Below are 21604 nucleotides of genomic sequence, written 5' to 3' on the forward strand. Positions count from 1 at the left end.
AGCTGCTTTTAAAGTAGGGTTTATTTCACAGTCATTTTTTTGTTTTGTTTTGTTTTGTTTTTTTGTTTTTTCATTTTTGTTTTTTCATTTTTACCGGTACCAGGGATCGAACTCACGACTGCCTGCTTGCAAGGCAGGTTATTTCACAGTCATTTTTAAGTGGCTACTCAGTTTAAAGAATTATTTATTTGTCATTATTTTTGTGATATTGGGGATTGAACACAGGGGTATCGCAGCGAGCTACATCCTTTTTTTTTTTTTTTTTTTTGAGATTGGATCTCACTAAATTTCTTAGATTGACCTGAAACTTGAGCTTTTACTCTCAAGTTCACAAATAGCTGAGATTAGAGGCATGTGCCACTACATCCAACTTGGAAAATTTTGTAGGTCACAGAGTATATTCTTTCATTCTTGCTAATTAATAATCAATTAAAACCACCAGGATATGGGTAAGAATGTTAAAGAAATGTATGTTTTAGCATATGATTAATATGTGACCAAACATGATAATACATTTGCACTAAAACAGTTTAAAAGAAGACTTTATTTTATAATTGTAAACTGGTGTTAATATCACCAAGTGGTACAAAGAATGAATGGTTAATCTGAGGATCGGAATCAGTTCCACAGACTGTAAAATTCTCAATATATAATGCAGCTTTTTAGCCTATTTGGAGTTGTTCAATCATCTCTGAAATCAATTTGAAGTAATTGTATCATCTTGTAAGAAAGCATTCAGGGGATTTAGCTCAGTGGCATAACACCTGCCTTGCAAGCGCACGGTCCTGAGTTCAGTCTCCGGTACTGATAAAAAAAAAAAAAGCTTTTAGTAGTCTTCCCTAGTTGATCCAATTCTCTTCAGTAACATGAGGCAACTACTAAGTTACTATATAATTATAAAGATTTGCCTTTCAACGATATTTTATGTAAATGAAATCATGCAACATATGGATTTTGGAGTCTGGCATTCTTTATTTAGAGTAGAATCTCTTCCAAAGGTTCATACATGTGGTACCATGTATCAGTACTTCATTGCTATTTATTGATAAATAGTCATATTTCCTTGTGCAGGCTGACCACATTTGTTTATTGCTTTACTTTTTTGACTGTTGTGTGTCACACTGCTATAGGCATATGTTTTTATTTCTTGGGTATAAACCAAGCATGGAATAACTGAGTCATATGGGTGTTCTCCCTTTTGGGAAATGCCAAAACTTTATTCCAAAACAAAAATATCACTTAATACTTTGATGAGCAGTACATGAGGGCTGTTTGTTCCATATCTTCACTAACACATAATTATTTTTCCTATCTATAGTCATTGAAATGCATATAAAATGATGTATCATTATGCAGAAATGACATGCTCAGTGTGGGTTTTCAATGGTTTTTTAATATATAATTTGGTATTTAGAGTAAATTTCAATCAGATGAAAGGTCTTTGAAATGAATAGAATAATGTATAAAAAGAAAAATAGCTTGAAAGTACAGGGAACTGAAATTTAACTATATTTTTCAACACTGAAATCATTTAGCAATAAGCAACTAGAATTTATATGCCAAAGATTTTAAAATTAGGTTTGACTTTTGTGATTCATGTTAGGGATTATAACGTATATTGGCCAAAACAATATACTAGTCATTCAGTTTTACTTTATTATAAAGACTAGGAGAGAGGTGAAGACTGTATTTGAATGTATACACTGATATTGAGAGTAAAAATTCTTAGTTAATTGCTTTTAAGCATTCTTTCAATTAACTCAAATTTGAATACTTTCAAGTTGTTTAGTCTGTGCTTGACATTTGGGTAAATAATATCTTTCTGTAAGCTAACATATCTTTGTTTGATGTTATAGATTCAGTCGTCAGTGTGTTGTTGACAAGGACAAAAGGAATCAATGTAGATACTGTCGATTAAGAAAATGTTTTAGAGCAGGAATGAAAAAAGAAGGTAATGATGATAATGATAATTACCATTATTGATAAAAATGATAAACATACACATTCTCTTTAATCACAATTACTTTTTGTGTGAATTTTCCTGTTTCTTTATATATGTGGAAACTACTAACACATTTCTTGAGTTAAAGAATTTAGCCAAGGTTATTCAGCTGTGCTTTCTGGTTGCTAACACCATTCCTTTCACCATCATGCTCTTGTGGGCGACAAAATTATTGCTACAAATAACATTGTAATGTCTTGTTCAAAAGATTAATGGCAAACTCTGTCAATAGATTGAAATTGTAATTATATTTTAAACACATTTTTATTTTTAGAACAATTGAGCGCATTTATTCACTTTTATCAACATTAACTAAACATTTACTTTTTAATGCATTTATCCATTTAACAGATAATTATTAAACACTCTCATTTTCTAAACACTGCTGCAGGTGTTGAAGCTTTAGTACTGAACACAATAGACAACCAATTCTACCCTCCAACCCAAGGAGTTTATATTCTATGCAGAGACACAGATAATAGATTGTATATATGACTTCAGTGTATATTAATATCATTCTGAATGTCTTAAACAATCTGATTATGTTTTTTTATATTCTAAATGCAGTTAATTAAACACATTTTTTTAGGAGCAGACTGAGGATCAAGCTCACAACCTCATACTTGCCAGCCAGGCACTTATGCCACTGAGCTAAATGCCCGGCTCAACATCTTAAACATTTGGCAGGTATATGAGCAGCAAGGTTTCATGCCTCTCAGCTTTGCTATAACACTGAGTCTATCATACACAAAGATATATTTTTATAACTATCTCAGATTTTAAAAATTAAATCATTACATCACAGAAGAATAAAGTATATCAAATCTATCTTGAACTTTGTTGATGTTTTTCTTTGTCTTTATTTTAAAATTATAAAATTTCTATTAACTTTCTCATATCACCAGGCTTTAAAGAGAACACCAAAAAGTTATGTTCACAAAATTGAACAGTTTTTTAATTTCAGAAATGTCAACTTTGATGTTCTGAAGCTGTATTTGGTACTTACAATGTTAATAAACTTTGTCAGTTGTGTTTAGGCACTTTGACTTGACCCCTACCCACTGCCTTCACATACACATAAAAAAATCACAATCTTATATTTCTTTTCTGACTTTTACAGTGGTAAAATAGTGCTTCTGAAAATAGTGAGAAGTTTCCTTTAACTGTTCATGAGACAGTATGTTAATTTTTAAAAGTAGATTACAAAATCAAGTTTTGAGTTTCAAAATTGACATATTTCTCTTCTGTATGTATGAATGTATGTATGTATTTTGAGATAAAATTTCCTTTGTAGGTCAAGCTGGTCTTAATCTTGAACGCATGGCAATCCTCCTGTTTCAGCATTCTAAGTGCTGAGATTCTAGGTGTGCACCACCACTTCCAGCTATTTCTCTTCTTTACAGTAATAACATAAAGTAGAAATTAGTTAAAAAGAAATGAATGCACAAAATTTACAGAAAAATTGAAAACAATGAAAATGATACCAATGTTCACAATATATTTTAGTATTTTTCTAGATTGATTATGTAATGAAATTTATAAAATCATAGCAAACATCTTACTGATTATCTCTGCATGTACATTTCCAAATGAGTCAGTTTAGGTTGAAAATCAATAACAATTTATGCTTACAGAAAAGTAAGCTACCAGTAAGTGTGATTATGAAATAAAATATTAATGATTCATTCAGCCTTAAAGACTACTTACTCTTTTTTAAAGGCAAAAAGACCAGTATTTTTTCCTCTAACTTAAGGAAGTTGATCCTGAATTGTGATTTTTTGGTCTCTTTTACATACCTTTAGCATACAACCTGATGCATTTCTTTAATAAAACGGTAATTGTAGAAAAAATTTGAGAGCTTAATTCTTTGTTTTCCCAGCAGAACAGAAGAGAGAGTTAACCTAAATAATTTAAGGGCTACAGGCCTTGATTTCCTTCTCTTCAGTTAATACAAGATCATTAATACATATCACAAGTTTTGAAATTTAGCTTTGATATTAACTCTATTATTGTTTATATAAGCATATATTTATACCAATATATGTTATAAGCTTCCCTTCTCAGGCTTCTTTTTGTTAAAAAATGTAGCTATCAATAAGATATTTGGAGAAATGCATTATTTCTTCTTTTCAGAATAGTGAGGAGCCATATCTAGCCATCGTTAGAGACCTTTCGTATAATATAGTATGAGGAACGTCTTTCTCTTACCAAATAGTTAATGCTTGAACTTTGATCTCCTCAGGAGATAACTCAGACTGGTACAACATTTTTTATTAATGCCTATAAACTGTCCCAAGGGCAATGTTTCATTAGTGATTATAATATTGCCATCTTAACACTACCTCAAAATTTAAAAAATTGCTTTCCATTTTGGTAGTGTTTTACTGGAAAAAGAAAATAAGAGTTTCAAATTCTATGACTCATATCTTCCAGTAGTAAATACACTTTATCTTTGACCTGGTCAATCTCATAGGCAATGGTCTTCTTCTAGTTATCATATACTGTTATTACCTTTGAGAGAATAAAAAGCCAATCTATTGAAAGTGCAACATGGCAGAACTCACTGACTTAACACTTTGAATGTATACTCCACACACATTCGTGAAGTCCCAAATGCTAATCTCTAATGAATTCTGTTGCCAAGCCTGGCTTTCCCTACTTTGGATAGTACAGGATAAAAAGATCTTCATTATTAAGTATCTATTACCCAAATATTTTAGAAATATCATTTCTTATTTTTTGTAACTTTTCTTAAACATTAAACTGTGTATCATGCTATATATTGAAGAGCTCTAACCAGTAAACACTGTGGTTTCCCCTTTAGCTGTTCAAAATGAACGTGACCGAATTAGCACCAGAAGAAGCACATTTGATGGCAGCAACATTCCCTCCATTAACACGCTGGCACAAGCTGAAATTCGGTCTCGGCAGGTACTGACTCACGAGCATCCAGTTTCCTTCCAACAGAATCAAATGTCTCTATTCATAATGCTAAAATAAAGTCAACCCACTGAAATTAGTGCTCACTATTAAAGTACATCTACACAAGTTGAATGCTAATTTGAACATATCAGTGAGACTTTTAACTGTGATTTTTCTGGGATATGATCTCATTCTTTAATTAAAAATGAAATAAATTATAGTTTCAAATATTTGAACAAAGAGTTTACTCAAAAGACTGATTAAAAAAACTTAAAAAAATTATCGTGTTGGGGGACCACTTTGTTGGTTGATCTATCATGTTAACTGTTACAACTTTTGGGGAGCCTGCTTGAGAAATATCATCAAATTCTTCAAAAAGATTTCTGGACTCCAGGAGTCACATTGGCATCTACTTTGCAAGCAGATATTCAAATGAAGAGCCAGGATTTAGAAAATACAGTGAAATGCAACTCTATTATTTTAAATTTCTAAAGTATCAGGTTTAAAGTTTAAAGTCATTAGTTACAGAGGTAAAAATAAAGCACTTCATAATTCAATAAAGAAAGAAACTGCTTAAGAAAGTTTATTTTAAAATTATGAAATAGGTAAGCAATCAAGTCCTATAGAGACAGACTCTTTTCCTTTTTGATTGCACCAGAGTAATATGATGAAGTTAATATCCCCATTATCATTATTACTTGAAGATTACTTGATGGTCCAATAAAGCATTTAGCAAGTGGTTTAAAGGCAAACTATGAGGAAATATCTGGGTGCACATAAAGACACATACACAGGCAGACATGTTCAAAAGTTAAATTCACAAAACAGTTTTAAAGAGACTCACTTTTTCACTACTTTTTTTTCAAATTCATTTTTATTTCAAAGAGAAAAAATAAAACAAAATTTCAAAACACAACATATATAGTTAAGATCATTATACTACTGATTCCTCTGAGTGCACTGACGAGAAAGGTTTGCACTGGTACTGCTTGAACAATTGCATGCAGATGTGTTTTGCTCTGGGTGACTGATTTGGGGATGGTGATAAGAAATGTATGTACCATGTTGCCCTCTGATTGTTGTATTTCACTGCTTTTTATAAATGCCACTACATTGTTATTAAGTTTAATAGTAAAAACAGTTTGAAGTGTATATGCTAAAGTCTTCAAACATTGCTGAGTCAAGGATTCATTTCTTAATTTTATTTTGATGGGCTTCCACTTAATTTGATAGCATAAATAATTCTGACGTCTCATCTAAATCTTTTTTCCCTACTTGGTAAACTATATTCACTGGATGAATGTTTTCTTCACAAATGTTAACAAATTGAAAATGGACTTCTCAATTGAAATACCAATATCTTTTTATTTTGACGGTAGTGGGTACGGTGCTTGAACTCGTGGTTTCACCGTGAACTAACTAGCATATGCTCACTAAGTAGCTTAGCCTCTAAAGTTTGACTCTCCTGTTTCAGCTTCTTGAGTTGCTGTGATTTCATAAACATGCCTTTGTATAATTCCTGTGTAAATGTAATTTTTAAGTTAAGGATAAGATCATGATACATATTTCATGTGGATACTCGTTATCTTTTTATGTAACCATTGTAAATTATAAGTCTCATAAGTTTTGGTAACTTCTTTATTTATTTAGCTTTTGAAATAAGACAGCTTCTAGGTCATGGTGCTATGCACTGAGTGTCTTATAAACTGATAGGTATTTTGTTTCTTAAATTAAAAATGTCTAATATACGCCTGGAAGTCTAGTTCAAAGGTAGAGCATTTGCCTAGTATTCATGAAATTCTGGGTTCAATTCCCAGACTGCAAAACTAAAACAAATAACACAAAACAAAATTATGTTATGTATTTCAAGATAAGGTGAGGATAATAAGTGTCTGTTTCAATAGGGTTATGTAAAACAATCATACAGTAACTAGAGAATGTCGGCCATGTGTTATTTTAAATAATGAATTAGTATAATGATCTTTTACTAGATCTCAGTCTCCAGTCCCGGGGCAAGTACTGACATAAACGTGAAGAAAATTGCAAGCATTGGTGATGTCTGTGAGTCTATGAAGCAGCAGCTCTTAGTCCTGGTGGAATGGGCCAAGTACATTCCTGCTTTCTGTGAGTTACCGCTGGATGACCAGGTATAAGCTGATGAAATCATGATTAATTTAAAAATGTTTTCTGAACTTCCCTAGGTTTTTATGCTCTTTGAATTTTATTTGTAATATATGCACTGTAACAGTCAAGGAATGCAATACTTATGAGAAAGGATTAGGCTTTCTTATTCCGCTTTCTTGTTCTGTCAAGAGGTACTACTGCCTGACTTGTGTATCAGGGCTGTAGCAAACTTATTGATTGGACAAGTGTTGATCAAGACACTGTTCTTCCCTCAAAGAGATAGAGAAGCTTAAGTAGGGGAGGAAAATGGATTGTAAGTTACCATTATGAGACAAGTTATTGGAAGAATAAGCTGCTGGGAAGTGAAAGCTGTGCTTGGTGTGTAAGAACATGCCCTGTAAATTTCTTCAGAAATACCTGGATACTCTTAGTCAAATCCAAATAGGATGTGTTGTCACTGTGGGCAGCTGATGGAACTGACAAAATTTTTGCCTGCCATGCTATCATTTGTATCTTGACACTCATTATATGAAAAATATGAATATGCAAAAATGTCTATAGAACCCTGATCAGAATTCTACAGAGAAATAGAATTCATATATACTCATCTTTCTCTAATACATATAGTTTTATATTTTATATGTAAATTAATATATTTAATTGTTAATTGGGAACCTGAATTTTCTAATTAGTCTGTGAAGATTAGATTATTTGTTGAACTATTTTTACTAAGTAGTATAAAACTTTTATAAGTGAAAGTAATTTGTATATTTCCATTTCTCTCATAATGAAAGAATACACCAACATAAATATGACACTCAGTGCATATTTATATACTCTCAGATCAATGCTTCATCAGGAATACACTGAAACAAAGGAACAATCAAAGAGGAAAGGAAAGGGCATAAGTATGCAAACATCAAAGTAGGGAAAACTACATAACCAAAAATTCATCCTATAATTTTAGCATTTGTATTTCTAAGAAAACATTTCACCTGGTGACAGGGAAAAAAAATCTGAAATCTGAAATTATTTTTAAACTGTTGTGTAACTGCCTTCCTGGAATGAGTCACAGTTATTGACATGTCATAAAGATAGCTTGGCCCAGAAGGTCATGCCATAGTGAATAATGCTAAATTGCTAAAACCTACCAGTCTCGATCTAAGCAATATAAGTAGGGCTGTGGTATTTATCAGTTTTATATTTTTATTATCATTCTTCCTTAAAAGTTGCTGACTTACATGTCCAGACCTTTTAAATATTGGGAAACCGAAATCTAGTAACTAGTCAAAAAAATTTTCACTTGCTGACTAATAGTTACTATTAAAAGTATGATATTATTAGCCAGGAAATGGCACATGTTCACTAGGAGTAAGGCACTGGGGAATTAGGTTTCAGATGCATTGTCATTGCAGTGCTTTATTTAAACTCTCAGAAGCCCGGTGGTATAGCTGTTATTTCTACTTTATAGTTTCTAAAAATGAACTCTATACAGTTATATTCATTCCATAAATTCATCAAGGGAGCATTTATTAGGAGGCTACTGTTCAGTTTTAGGAACTGTGTCTCTTCTGTAGTAAAAATGCAGATTGCTTCACTATCTCATAAAGTTGGTGTTCTATGTGGGAGAGACAGACAATAAAAATATGTAAATTATGAGTAAGTCAAACCTAGGTGGGGATAAGTTCTATAAAATGCTATAATATGGAGTAGGATGCCGTAGAATGAATGGAGAGGGAATGGCAAGAGCTACTTTGTCATGGGAACTGAAGATGTTTGCTGAGACCTAAATGGCAAGGGCCACCATTCCAAGAAAAGCCAAAGCATTCTGGGTATAAAACAACATGTTCAAGGTTCTGAGTCAAGCAGGAGCAATGTGAACAAGAAGTGCTGATAGATACAGCCAGGGGAATGGGGGTGGAGTATAGGAGACAGAGCATTGAACCACCTGACTTCTCCTAAGGAGCCTGGGTTTTCCTCTAAGGATAATCTAAGGTCACTGATGAGTTTTCAGCACAGATATTAAATGATTACTGTTTCTAAATATAGCACCTTCAAATCTCTGATAGAAATGAGTTAGAATGGAGCACTCAGGAAACAGAAATACATGTCTGAGTGTGTTGGTGTGGCAGCTGAAACCTGACCAAGGCCTGGACCGAGGTCAGCAGGCAGAGTAGAAAGAACATGAGTATCTCTGGGTTGATTTGGCCTATTTTTTGAAAAGCAAAACTAGGGTTTGATTCCTGTTTGAATGTCAGCAAGCACCTCGGATGATGGTACCATTTTCTAAGGTGATGAAGACCTCAGAGAAGTAGTATTCTGGTAATTTGGATTTGAAATACTTCCTCTGCTTCCTAGTGGCGATGCCCAGAGTGCAACCAAGTGTCAAGTGCAGATCAGTGAAAGAGTTTACTGCGGTCAGAGGCTCGATCTGGAAAGTGACTGAATCCAGACCTCTATGCTTTTCTCACTACAAGTTCTTGCTTTTTTTATAATTCAATTTATTGCACATATTTTACTTAGTGATATGAGTATTATTGGAGATTTTTTAAATCATTATTCCATTCTACAGAGAAAAACAAACACAGATGATTTCCAAACACAGTGGTCTATTTAACCAGCATTAAATAAGTAGAAGTTGGCCAGTCTGCTGGATTTGAAATCTAGTCTACTTGATGTTGTTTTCCTCAAAAATATTTAGCTGCTGTATGGTTTGTATAATGCCCCACTACTGATTTGTTAGATATTTTTAGGGATTTTCATAAGCAAATTTTCAGCAAATGAAAATAGAATTCTAGAAAACTTATAAAGTCAACGATCTGTGAATATTAGTTTGCAACAAAAATATAATAAAAACATCTCAGGCTTAAAGAACACTGCAAGGCAATCAGAGTTATATTATGCTGTCTTTTAATCATTACATTTTATAATTAATTGTTAAACTTGGAATTTTTCATTAAGGTGGCCCTGTTAAGAGCTCATGCAGGAGAACACTTACTGCTTGGAGCTACAAAGAGATCCATGATGTATAAAGATATTTTGCTTTTGGGTAAGATTTTTTTTTTCATTTAAGAAGAAATCACGTATATTTTATCCTTAAGATAAACTATAAACTATATTCTGTATGTACCAAGCATTTATAGTTCTATTGCTTCATGGCTTTGATTTAATTGATTCTGTCCTCACTCAGCCCTAATTTTCCATACTTTTATTACATATAAATTCACAGTGCATGAGATGATTGGAAAACATCAGGCTTTAAAAATGAAAGAAGATGTTATTCAGTAAACATATTGAGTGATGCCTAAATCTTACCAGGATAAGGAATTAGTGACTTAAATGACCACCTCTAAGGACAAACATGGATTTATACTCTTTTGTGTCTGTATAATAATTATTAGACACTTTTCAGGACTATGCTTATTCTCTATAATCTCATTATCTATAATATACTGAAAATAATCAGGTAACAAATTGGTGGCAATGTCTGAAGCATTTTGATAGACACATGTGCTTGAAAAAATAGGAAGGTACTTGAAGAACAGAAAAAGCTTCAAGACAAAGTTTTGTTAGTCATTAATTGTTCTGCTCCCCACTCTACTTAACTCATAAGATTAGGCTGTGAGTGTTGAGATTCTTCCAACACTGTCAGTTTTACCTCTTTCTGGCTTATACAAAATCATGGCTGAATTTTTTATTTTATATTTTCATGTGGTAAATATTTTGGCTCCAAATATGAACGAGTGCAGCACAATATATTAAAGACTGTTAATCACTGATCTAAGAGCTATTCTGTGCAGCTATTTGCAGGTGAAGAAATGGAAACAGACAAGTTACCTATGAGCGCAAAGCTAGGAAAGAAGAGTCAGGATTCTAAAGCACATAATGTGACTGCAGAGGTTATGCCCTAAAACTTTATGAAATACATTTTCTTTTGCAATTTTAGTAGATATTTCAAGTGCTGTTTGTTCATTATGGATCTGAATACAGTATAGCCTAGAAAACAAAGTGTCTGCTGTCCCATTCTAAATTATTTTGCCTTGAATAATTAGGTAAGCTAATTTTTCCTAAGAAAGAATATAACTCAAAATCAAGTAATAATGTGAAGTGATCCAATGTTTTTTAGCTTATTGGTTATCATTTGCCTATGTATATGTATATGCATATGCATGTATAAATATCACATTATATTCTTTTAACTAGGTACATTGTTTTTGTCTAAAACACCTCAATATAGCTAGAGACAAGAGTAAAGTCACATTGAATAGATACAACTATTCAGGGTAATGAGGTATTACCCTGAAGATTCTTGTTTATTAACTTTTCATGACTCTGACAAAAGTATCTTGGATATTAATTTAAAAGAAGGAAAGGATTTCTTTGGATTTTGGTTTCAGAGAGCTTGGTCCTGTTGCTGTAGGCTTCAAGTAGCATAGAGCAGGAGTGCATGGCCAGGGTTTCTTCGCCTTATGGTAAAGAGAGATAGAGAAAGAGTGAAGAATCCAGGGTTTGTCCTAATGCCCACCTCAGTGCCACCCCCCAGTGACTTCACTGTTATCCACCAAGCTCTTCCTTCTAAAAGTTCCATCACTTCCTAATAATGGTATTGTCTGAGACCAAAATTTTGACCTATTGATTGGGAGAAGTCAAATATGACCTAAAATAGGTATCTTTGCCTTAAATGGTAGAATTCAGAGATGTTACTTTTGTTTTTAAAATCGGAAAATAGTAATTTAGTTATATTTGACAAGATATTATATTATTTATCATATAATAATAAAAAAATTTAAATTAGAATAGCATGAGGAACTGCACAACAGGCTTGATGGTGGCACCATAAGCATTCTGGAGATTGAGGCAGGAGGATCACCACAAGTTCAAGGCCAGCATGGGCTACATAAGACCAGCCTGTATTACATAGCAAGACCTTGTCTGAGAAAAAAAGAAAGAAAGAATTTCATGGTCCAGCTCTCTATTCGGTTTTTGAGTATCAGATTCAGCACTATAAAATGATTATTCCTCTTCTAGCTAAGGAAACCAAAGAAGAAAAACAGGGAATTTACAATTCACTGGGACAACTCTTGAGAACATATGTGCTGATTTTTAAATAATCATCCTCTTTGGCTTATTTATACTGGGAGTAAATAGTTCTTACTACTTAGATCTGGAGCACCAAAGGATGGCTTTTTAATCCTATGAGCAAAGTAGATATTTTAGGAGTTGTACTGTGCTTACTAATAAAAAAACTAATAGATAACAAATAGGAAAGTTAACCAGCATATTTTGACTCTCCTTTGTCAACTGTTAACTTTCAATTCTCTGTAATTTCATGTTTTCACTAATGACCAAAGCTGTTAAAATGCTTGTAATCACATTATTATCATTATTGATCCTTTAAGTATAATTTTTTTCTCATGATTAACCTAACACTGCTGGGAACTATACTAACACTGTTCCTTCAAAAGCGGACTCATTCAAATACTGATGCATAAAATTTAAATAATTGAAAATTTAGCAGAAGTGACTGTTTTTTTCCTTTTAGGAAACAACTATGTTATTCATCGTAATAGCTGTGAAATTGAAATCAGCCGAGTGGCCAATCGGGTTCTCGATGAACTTGTCCGACCCTTTCAGGAAATCCAGATTGATGACAATGAGTATGCATGTTTGAAGGCAATTGTGTTTTTTGATCCAGGTTGGTTTTCAAAACTTCATTAATAACTTATATAATGAGATTTAACTAGTTTTTGTATTAGAGTATTTTTCTCATATTCCAATCTTCAGATTGACTTCTTTTTTCCCTTTATTAGATGCAAAAGGCTTAAGTGACCCAGTAAAAATTAAGAATATGAGGTTCCAAGTGCAGATTAGCTTGGAGGACTACATCAATGACCGGCAGTACGACTCCCGAGGGAGGTTTGGCGAGCTACTTCTCCTGCTACCCACGCTGCAGAGCATCACCTGGCAAATGATCGAGCAAATACAGTTCGTTAAACTTTTCGGCATGGTCAAAATAGACAACTTACTTCAGGAAATGTTACTGGGTGGTGAGTACATTGAGGGATTGCCATGTTATTGATTAGCATGATTCTATGTCTCCTAAAATAAGTTTGACCTATTCGTTTACTTTTGTCCAAATTTATTTCATGTTATGATGTTGTTAAATGTTCCTGTCTTCTTCTGCCATGACATAATAAATTGAATTTATTACATTTAGAAAATCTTCAGGCTAGGAGTTTAGCTCAGTGGTGTAAGTGCCTGCCAAGCAAGTGCGAAATTGGGGTTCAATACCTGGTACAAAAAAAAGAAAAAGAAAGAAAGAAAAAAAGAAAGAAAGATAGACAGACAGACAGGAAGAGAGAGAGAGAGAGAGAGAGAGAGAGAGTGAGAGAGAGAGAGAGAGAGAGAGAAAGAAAGAGAGAAAGAAAGAAAGAAAGGAAGGAAGGAAGAAAGAATCTGCAAAATCCAACTTAGAGCGACAAAAATACCTAAATCAATTCCTCATTCTTTATCAGCCTCTGCTATCTTTTCTGCACACAGTCCCATTTACTTCACTTTTCAGAACCTTCTATGTAAAGAAAATAGAAATATGTTTCCCATATTTGTCTCTTCTTGTAGAATACTATGTTTTTTATTTGCTTAATTCCTTTAAAACTTCCAGATTACAGAAATTGTTACATAGCCAAGAATTTGGTTAACATAAAGTAATAGAATAGGAAAATAGGATTTTTGATGTTGTAATAAATGTCAGGAGGAAGTTTTAGTTCTGAAATACATTAAATTATTTGTAAAGTTATTGTATTATTTTTAGCATACTGGTGCTAAATGTGTTCTTAATGATACACTTCTGAAATAAAGTTTGGTCATTCTAGTAGGGTGATGCTAAATACAATAAATTTGATGTAAGCAATTCTTGGCATTGTAACAACAGTCAGGAGGCCTAATGATTCTTGGAAAACACCCACGGTCTGTTATTAATATATTATATTTATATTTATTAATATATTATATACAATATATTAATATATTATATTTATACTTATTAATATAAATAATTAATAATATTAATAATATATTAATATATTAACATTACAATGCAGAATTAATCTATTTAGTGGATAGTGAAAGCTGACATTGTTCTTAATATGATAGTCCTTTTCAATTCATTTTTAATTCTCAAAAAAATGTTTATCAAATACAGCAGTATTGAAAGTGTCAGCCAAAATATCTGTGCCAAGATAAACTAGCTGCTCCTCATTAATGGAATCATCTTTTTATTTTCTGTAGGTGCCTCCAATGATGGGAGTCATCTTCACCATCCAGTGCACCCACATTTATCTCAAGATCCGCTAACTGGACAAACCATAGTTTTAGGACCCATGTCAACACTGGTTCATACAGACCAGATCTGTAAGTAAATAAGCTACTTTTCTACATAATATTTAAACTTTACTATTTGAGAAAAAATGGAGTTTGGGAAAATAATATATTATTACCCAGAAATGGCAAAAATTGGGTAGAATTTCCTTTGTAGAACTGTACTTCGGGAGATTATAACATTCACATAGCCATTTATTTTCCCTGGGTATGAATTTGCCTCCTTAACTGAAGGTATAAGAACTTCATTTAAAAAAAAAAAAAATATATATATATATATAAACTTTGGGAGCACAAAAGATCATATAGTTCCAGTTTTGCATGGTGGTACTGAACTCTGAAATGATTATATAAGCTAAAGTCATGCAAAGGAATTCTAAAAATCGATAAGAAAGTTATGATTGTTTGTGATCATTAACAATGGCAAGAAATTAAGACTAATTTTCTTTACAGAATATAAATGTATAAGGAAACTTAAAAAGAAACTGACATTTATTATTTAGTGTACTGCAATGTAAAACACTAAAAGCAAAGTTCCTAGTATTTTATAGAAATTTTGTAGAGTAGTTTGAACAGTGTTTGTAATTTCCAACTACTAGTAGGAAATGAACACCATGTCTGTGCCTGGATGGCTTTTACTCATTTGGCAGTTTGAGTCAACTTCCAATATTTTATTCTTTGTATGTTCAAAGTCCTGAAATATCTCTTAGAACTTGTTTAGTGTGAAGAATTTTGGTTATTACTTTCTACATCTATCTATCAGTCCTGTGGATTTGTCTCTACCAGACAAGGGCACTAGCACTGAGATACATTCTTTACTGAGTTTTTTGTTATTTAAGCTCTTAGTTACATCTTCAAAAAGTCAAACATAGGCAGCATCAATATCCCCATGCTTATCTACTTTTTTGATGATTCCATTTATATTCTATATATTACTCCTAATCCATCACATCGGTTTTTTTTTCTTTTTTTCTTTTTTTATTATTGGTACTGGGGATCGAACACACAACCGCCTGCTTGCAAGGCAGGTGCTTATGCCACTGAGCTAAATCCCCAGCCCCTAATCCATCACATCTTACATGGAGCTTTGCTGTGCTTTCACCTTTACTGGCCAATTCTCCTTCAATGATCTATATTTTTTGAAAATTTTACATACATTTATCACCAGCAGAAAAAGAATCAGTACAAAGCTACACTAAAAGATGGTCTGTGACCAATCATGCATAGACTGAGAGGTGTGACCTGATAATTGGCAGATCACAGAATCCATTTATTATTTAGGAAGCTGTTTGTGGACCTAGAGAAGTTTGTGTGCATGCATTTACTCAGTTAATTGTGAGTTATGAAGGGAATTGAAAATTGAAAAGACTTGCAAGAGTGGCGCAATTTAATTACGTAGTGGTAACAGGAATTTTTGCATGTCCAAAATAAGGGCTGGTTTTGAAAACTCTAGAAATCTAAAGAGCATACAAATATTAATAATTGTTAGTACTTAAATTAACTATATATTATTCCAACTTTAATGCTGGTTCTATTTTTCTAAGTTACTTCAGGAATCAAAATGTTTGAAAAATTTCTAGAATTAACTGAGTAGTGACTCCTGAACTTAATGCATTTTTAACTTTGATCTATTGCCTCTGAATACAAAACCAGGTAAATCACCTGAATTATTGTTGCCTACGTTTTATGCCTATACATAAGATCTACTGAATTTACCACAGTCTTTAATATCTGGTTTCAGTGCTGTTTTATTCAAATGTAATGCAGCCACCATTGGGGGAGCATCATCTGATTACTGGTGGGTGGGAGGAAAAGTAGAGGCCGCAGAACTCCCTGTTACTGTGCTCTGCTTTATATATAAGCAGTGGTGGATCGTTGGGTAAACTGTGTCTGAAACACAAAATTGTCTGAGTTTATGAAAAATATAAAATTCTTAAGAACAATTCTGAATCCTGGAAATGATGCATCTGCAATCTCCAATGTATTTGGAGGACATTACTTTGGGAAGATTACTTGCAAAGTCATGTTATTTTTCATTTAACAGTTAAGAATGGAGAGAGGAGAGTCAATTGCCATACCAAGAAATCTGTGGAACTACGTCTCTTAGAAATCTGTTATTCATAAACTTGGGAGCTAAAACATATTAACAACACATTAAACACTGTATGCTTTAGCTGGAGGGAGAATTCAGCAGCTCTGCTGGTGGAAAAATCCTTTACAGTTTAAGTTCTAGTATTCTAGTATTTAAAGAAGCGTAGCTGTGTATCCCAATATGTTAAGAATGGCATCATCACACTTTGTATTTGTTTTCCATCTTGGAACATAATATTTATAAGAATCATCTGTGAAGGAAAGCTTTTGTCTTTGCTTGTCCTCATTTAAAATATTTAAAGAGTTAAAATGTCTAAATTTTTTCATTCAACAAAAACTTAATAAATATTTCCTTGCTCTTCTAAAGACAACAATTTTAAATGTAGTCTAAGTGTCTAAAATATTCTAAAAAGCAAATTTGTATTTTTTGTCAATTAAACTGCATTTAAATGACATTCCTAAGAAATTTTTAATCTATGTTTAACAAAAATACAAAATTAATGGATTAGGAAAGACCACGTGAAAATAATTTGTTTTATGTAGAGCCTTGAAACTGTGAAAAAAGGGACCAGAACTGTAACTCAGAGTCTGCCTGGCAAATACAAGGCCCTGTATTTGATTCCCAGTTTAAAAAAAATATTCAAAACAAAACAAAACATCACAATAAAATATTTACATGATTTACAGGGCTACAGTGTGAACACTCTACTGCTTCTATTAAATATATAGGATAATAAATGTGAATTATTTTAAGAATTTTTAAACAATTTTTAAATTATAGAATAACTCCTAGATTATAGTATAATCTGATAAAAATTCACATTAGGAAGAAATACTATTTCAAACATTGGAGTGTTAACACTACAATGCGTGTATATTCAATTTTTATATTTAATTATTTTCCGTTCAACTATGTAAGCACGTTCTTTCTGTTGAAGGAGACAGGACAGGCAAGCTCAATTTTGATAGAATAACTGTGAAGCAGCAAAGTCTATTTTATATGCTACTGACTATAGCTTGGATTTCCACTTATAAAGCATGTTAGCTTTAATTTTTGTGTCATTAATATATCCAAATTATGTTAGAGATTTAGCTCAGTGGCACAAGTGCCTGCCTGGCACGAGCAAGGTTGTGAGTTTGATCCCTGGTCATACACACACACACACACACACACACACACACACATCTCCAAGTTAGTGAACTCCAAGGCAAATATATTTTAATTTTGTATGCATTTTGATTGCAAACATGATTGTGTTCTAATTGAAAAAAACAATACCCTGTTAATTCTTTTCTTCAACATCTGGATGTTTTAGAGAATTAAATATTGATAATAAATGCTTTTAACTTTTAAAGGTGCTATGAAGAACTTTTGGTTTAATCCAATGCTGTAAAATGGAAATGGGAGAACTTTTCAAAAACATTTCCAAAATACAGTTATGCATATTAGCACTGTGTAGGGTTTACTGAGGTAGGCAGGTGTGCTGCTGCTATTGAATACCATTCTCTGGTTTTTTTCCAGCAACTCCTGAAACACCGCTTCCTTCCCCACCACAAGGCTCTGGACAGGAACAATACAAAATCGCTCCAAACCAAGCTTCAGTCATTTCACATCAGGGCCTTACCAAACAAAAGCAACTGTGAGGCTGTTTACTTCCGAACGGCACTGCCTAAATGTGAAAAATTGTCGATCGTGAAATATCTCAGGATAGTACTTTTGACAAACTCTTAGCCAAGGTTTCTTCATGGTGCTGTTGTAATATGGTATCCTATTTTCTTGTTTGTGTATTCATTTTGTTTGTTGTTTCTACAGTGTAAAACTTTCACATGCAACCAATGTATGTTTGAGTTTGAAATTGTTTATATAGTGTATTGTTTGTAGTTGGCCCTGCACTGAGCTGAACCTGTGGAATCTTTTGTACTACTTTCATAATATTAATTTAAATCTGTAAATAATTGTTTTATTGTGGCTTGATGAAGATTTAAATGTTCCCTTTTGCTAAGAGCAGTAGATTAGAAATGCTATGTTAACATAAAATGAACCAAGTTTTATTTTTCCATAAATTATAATCTTGAAGTTTGGAAAGCTAAAACAGTGGCTATAGAATAGAATTATTTTTTGTCTTCTCCTAAACGAAGAATCACTTATAGATATTCTGTGGCTAAGAAGTATGTCTTTGGTCCGCAGTTAAATATGCTTATTTTAAATTCAAAATATTATAAAATGCCATTCTAAGAATGATTGAATACTCTTTGAAATCTAACTATATTTGAAAGTGTATGCTAAAATAAAATGTATTTATTTTATTGGTTAGGATACATGTTAGACTACAACGACAACAACAACAACAACAACAAAAAAAAAAAAAAAAACCCTAAAACACAGAATAATTCAAAGAGACATTTGTCTGTCTTGAAACGATCTAGAAAGTTATCTACTAACTAGAAATGAGCACACTCCTCGTCGTGCTCATTGGGAGGAGGAAGGATACTCTTTTAGCAGAAATCCTGTGCTAATGAAAGCTGTGCCGCTTTGGAATAGCCATTTTGGGGGGACAAATTAACTGCCTGCCACACACGTGCCTCATTTAACCCTCACAGCAATTCTGCAAGGGAAGTTTTACTATATCTTTTTTTATATATAAAAGAAACTTTCAGTTTGAGGGTTTAAAGAGCATAACGAATTTTTTATGGCTAAAGAGTAATCCAGTGCAAACCCAGCTCTGTAATGAGACTGTCTGTTTGGTGAGTGGAAAGAAACATTTGAATTTTTTACTTATGGTGTGGTTTTTAAATGTATGCAATCTGGTAACGATTGAGCACTATCCATCATGTTACTTGTAATATATATTACATGTAAATGGTGAATTTGAAATTTTGCGGTGTAAGAAAATGTTTTTGTGTTAAGTTTTTTCCCTAAAAATATGTTAAAAATAAAAATTAAGCCAGATAAATTCAGATGAAAACAGAAGCAAACTCAGAATTTCAGTAACCTATAAATGTAATGAATGTCCCATTCTAGACTGAATATAATTTATTGCATTCCTAACCTACTTGATATCTAAAAGTGGAGTTTATTTTAAAAGAGTAAATCATGGGCTGCGTCATGGAGCAAAGTCGCGCCCTCTCCCCTCTATTTACTATAACAGGAAAACTGAAAATTGCTTCCGTAATTATCAATGACATTAATAAAAAAAGATATTCTGATCTGTAATACATTAAAATAAAAGTGTTATTTCAGGGCTTTTGAAAATTTTTAGGATTATGATTTTGTAATTTCCACTTACCCTACAATAAAAATATTTATTAATATTAACTAATTACTGGCTCTTCATGTGGATTAATGATTTATGCAAGAGCAATTCAAAATTTAATAAAAATCAATAATATTCCTTTAAGAGTTGGCATCCTTGTGGTGCTATAAAATATACCATTGAGTAAGGGAGGGAAGAGGAAAGGAGACAGAGAGAGAAAAGAGAAAAGGGAGAGAGATCAGAGAAAGTTTCATAACTTATTTTTTGAAAATTTGTTTTACTACTTTATGCATATTTCTGTTTTTTATAAATACAAGTGTGTTTTGCAGATTTGTTTACTTTTTGAGATTGCTTTCTAAAAAAATACTTAAAAATACTTAAGACTATTCAGGCTGCTGTAACAAAATACTGTTCACTGTGAAGTTTATAAATAAAAAATTCATTTCACACCGTTCTCAGCACTGGGATGCCACGATCCAGGCCCTGGCAGATTCAGGCTTTGGTCCAGAGTCCTTTGTACCAGCTTCCTCCCTAGCAGTGCCCTCACCGTGGAAGGAGCTGGGCGGATCTGTGGAATCCCTCAAAGAGGCGCTAATCTCCTCATGACTGTGTGAGCCTCAGGAGTAGATCACTTCCCGGTGTTTTTGCTTCCCAAGATCTTTAAATTGGTTTCAGTATGAATTTTGAAGAACATATACTATATAACAATACTTTTAAAATGTGAAAAAATGTATTTTTCATAAATCTTTTAATTTATCCAAATATTTACTAAACAAATATTTTAATAGAAATAATTACAAATGATTATGTTGTGTAACTATGGTCAGGGAATTTGTAATATACTATTTTTGTATATTGAACTGCCAACAAAGCTGGAAAGCTGGATCCAATGTTTTCAGCATAGTTTCAAAGTATTGATAAGGAAATTTGTTGCTTTTATATAACACATAATTTTTTCAGGTAATGGAAATGAATAATTTATTGAGAATAATAGTTCATTTTATAAATATAAAACTATTTTTATAAATTCCACTGTTGATTTTTTAAAATGTTAAATTATAGTGAGATTAAAGTATTTCTAACTTGTGGTACCTATCTGTTTCACTGAACTTTCTAAATAAAAGCTTTGAAAATTAATGAAATGGGGTGTTTCATTCATGTTCAAAATTGACTTTATAATTTTAGGGGTATGAATCATGTCATCTATATAGTAATTTGATTAAATTGATAAAGAGTATAAAATTGATCTTTAAAGAGAGCAAAATTAATAGCATAATTCCAAATAATCATATAGTTGGAAACTGATTGAAGGGACAGTTCTCATGTGTGTAATTTATTATATAGCTCTCCCATGTAATTTTGGTACCAAAGTTTTGCTTTTTGGCTTTGTCACAGTAATTAAAATATCTGACCGATTAGGCTTAAACATTTTTGTGCAATTGTTTGGTGCAGATATTGTTAACCTACCTGTTTAATTCTTGGTATACTGTGTTTCTACTTGAAGCTTAATTATAAAATTATAATTATAAAATTAATTATAAAATTTCTAAGTGATGAGGGCCATTACAGTCTTGTTTATGATTTCTGTGAAGCTTCATTTTTATTATATTTTTACTTTTATGGAGTAACATGTCGTCATTTAAAAAGAAAAACTGCATTTAATGTTTTGAATGAACATCTGTAGCTCTTGCAATGTTCCCACTTCCCTGTGCTCTTTTGCAGTAACATTTAAATATTGCAGCTATTTTGTAAATCATTTTCTTCTTCAAGTTAAAAATATGTTTATGCCACAATTTGTATTTAAATTTTAGACCTTACCTGTTGACTTCCTACA

At 32.4% G+C, this 21604-nt stretch overlaps 1 protein-coding gene across 2 annotated transcripts in view; it reads left to right on the top strand.

The window, feature by feature from the left end:
• Positions 1-20912, top strand: part of Hnf4g (hepatocyte nuclear factor 4 gamma) — a 127682-nt gene extending 106770 nt beyond the window's left edge. For both annotated transcript variants that reach the window (XM_063257475.1, XM_003480050.3), the window contains 8 exons: positions 1857-1951; positions 4827-4933; positions 6916-7071; positions 10010-10097; positions 12591-12743; positions 12859-13095; positions 14336-14458; positions 18039-20912. In XM_063257475.1, the coding sequence (XP_063113545.1) occupies positions 1857-1951; positions 4827-4933; positions 6916-7071; positions 10010-10097; positions 12591-12743; positions 12859-13095; positions 14336-14458; positions 18039-18160 (1081 nt within the window). In that variant the 3' untranslated portion in view covers positions 18161-20912. The remainder of the gene's footprint in view (positions 1-1856; positions 1952-4826; positions 4934-6915; positions 7072-10009; positions 10098-12590; positions 12744-12858; positions 13096-14335; positions 14459-18038) is intronic.
• The last annotated feature ends 692 nt before the right edge of the window (positions 20913-21604 follow it).

This window comes from Cavia porcellus, unplaced genomic scaffold, assembly GCF_034190915.1.
Source record: "Cavia porcellus strain 051 isolate PalLab524CR breed Dunkin Hartley unplaced genomic scaffold, mCavPor4.1 scaffold_10, whole genome shotgun sequence".
NCBI lineage: Eukaryota > Metazoa > Chordata > Mammalia > Rodentia > Caviidae > Cavia > Cavia porcellus.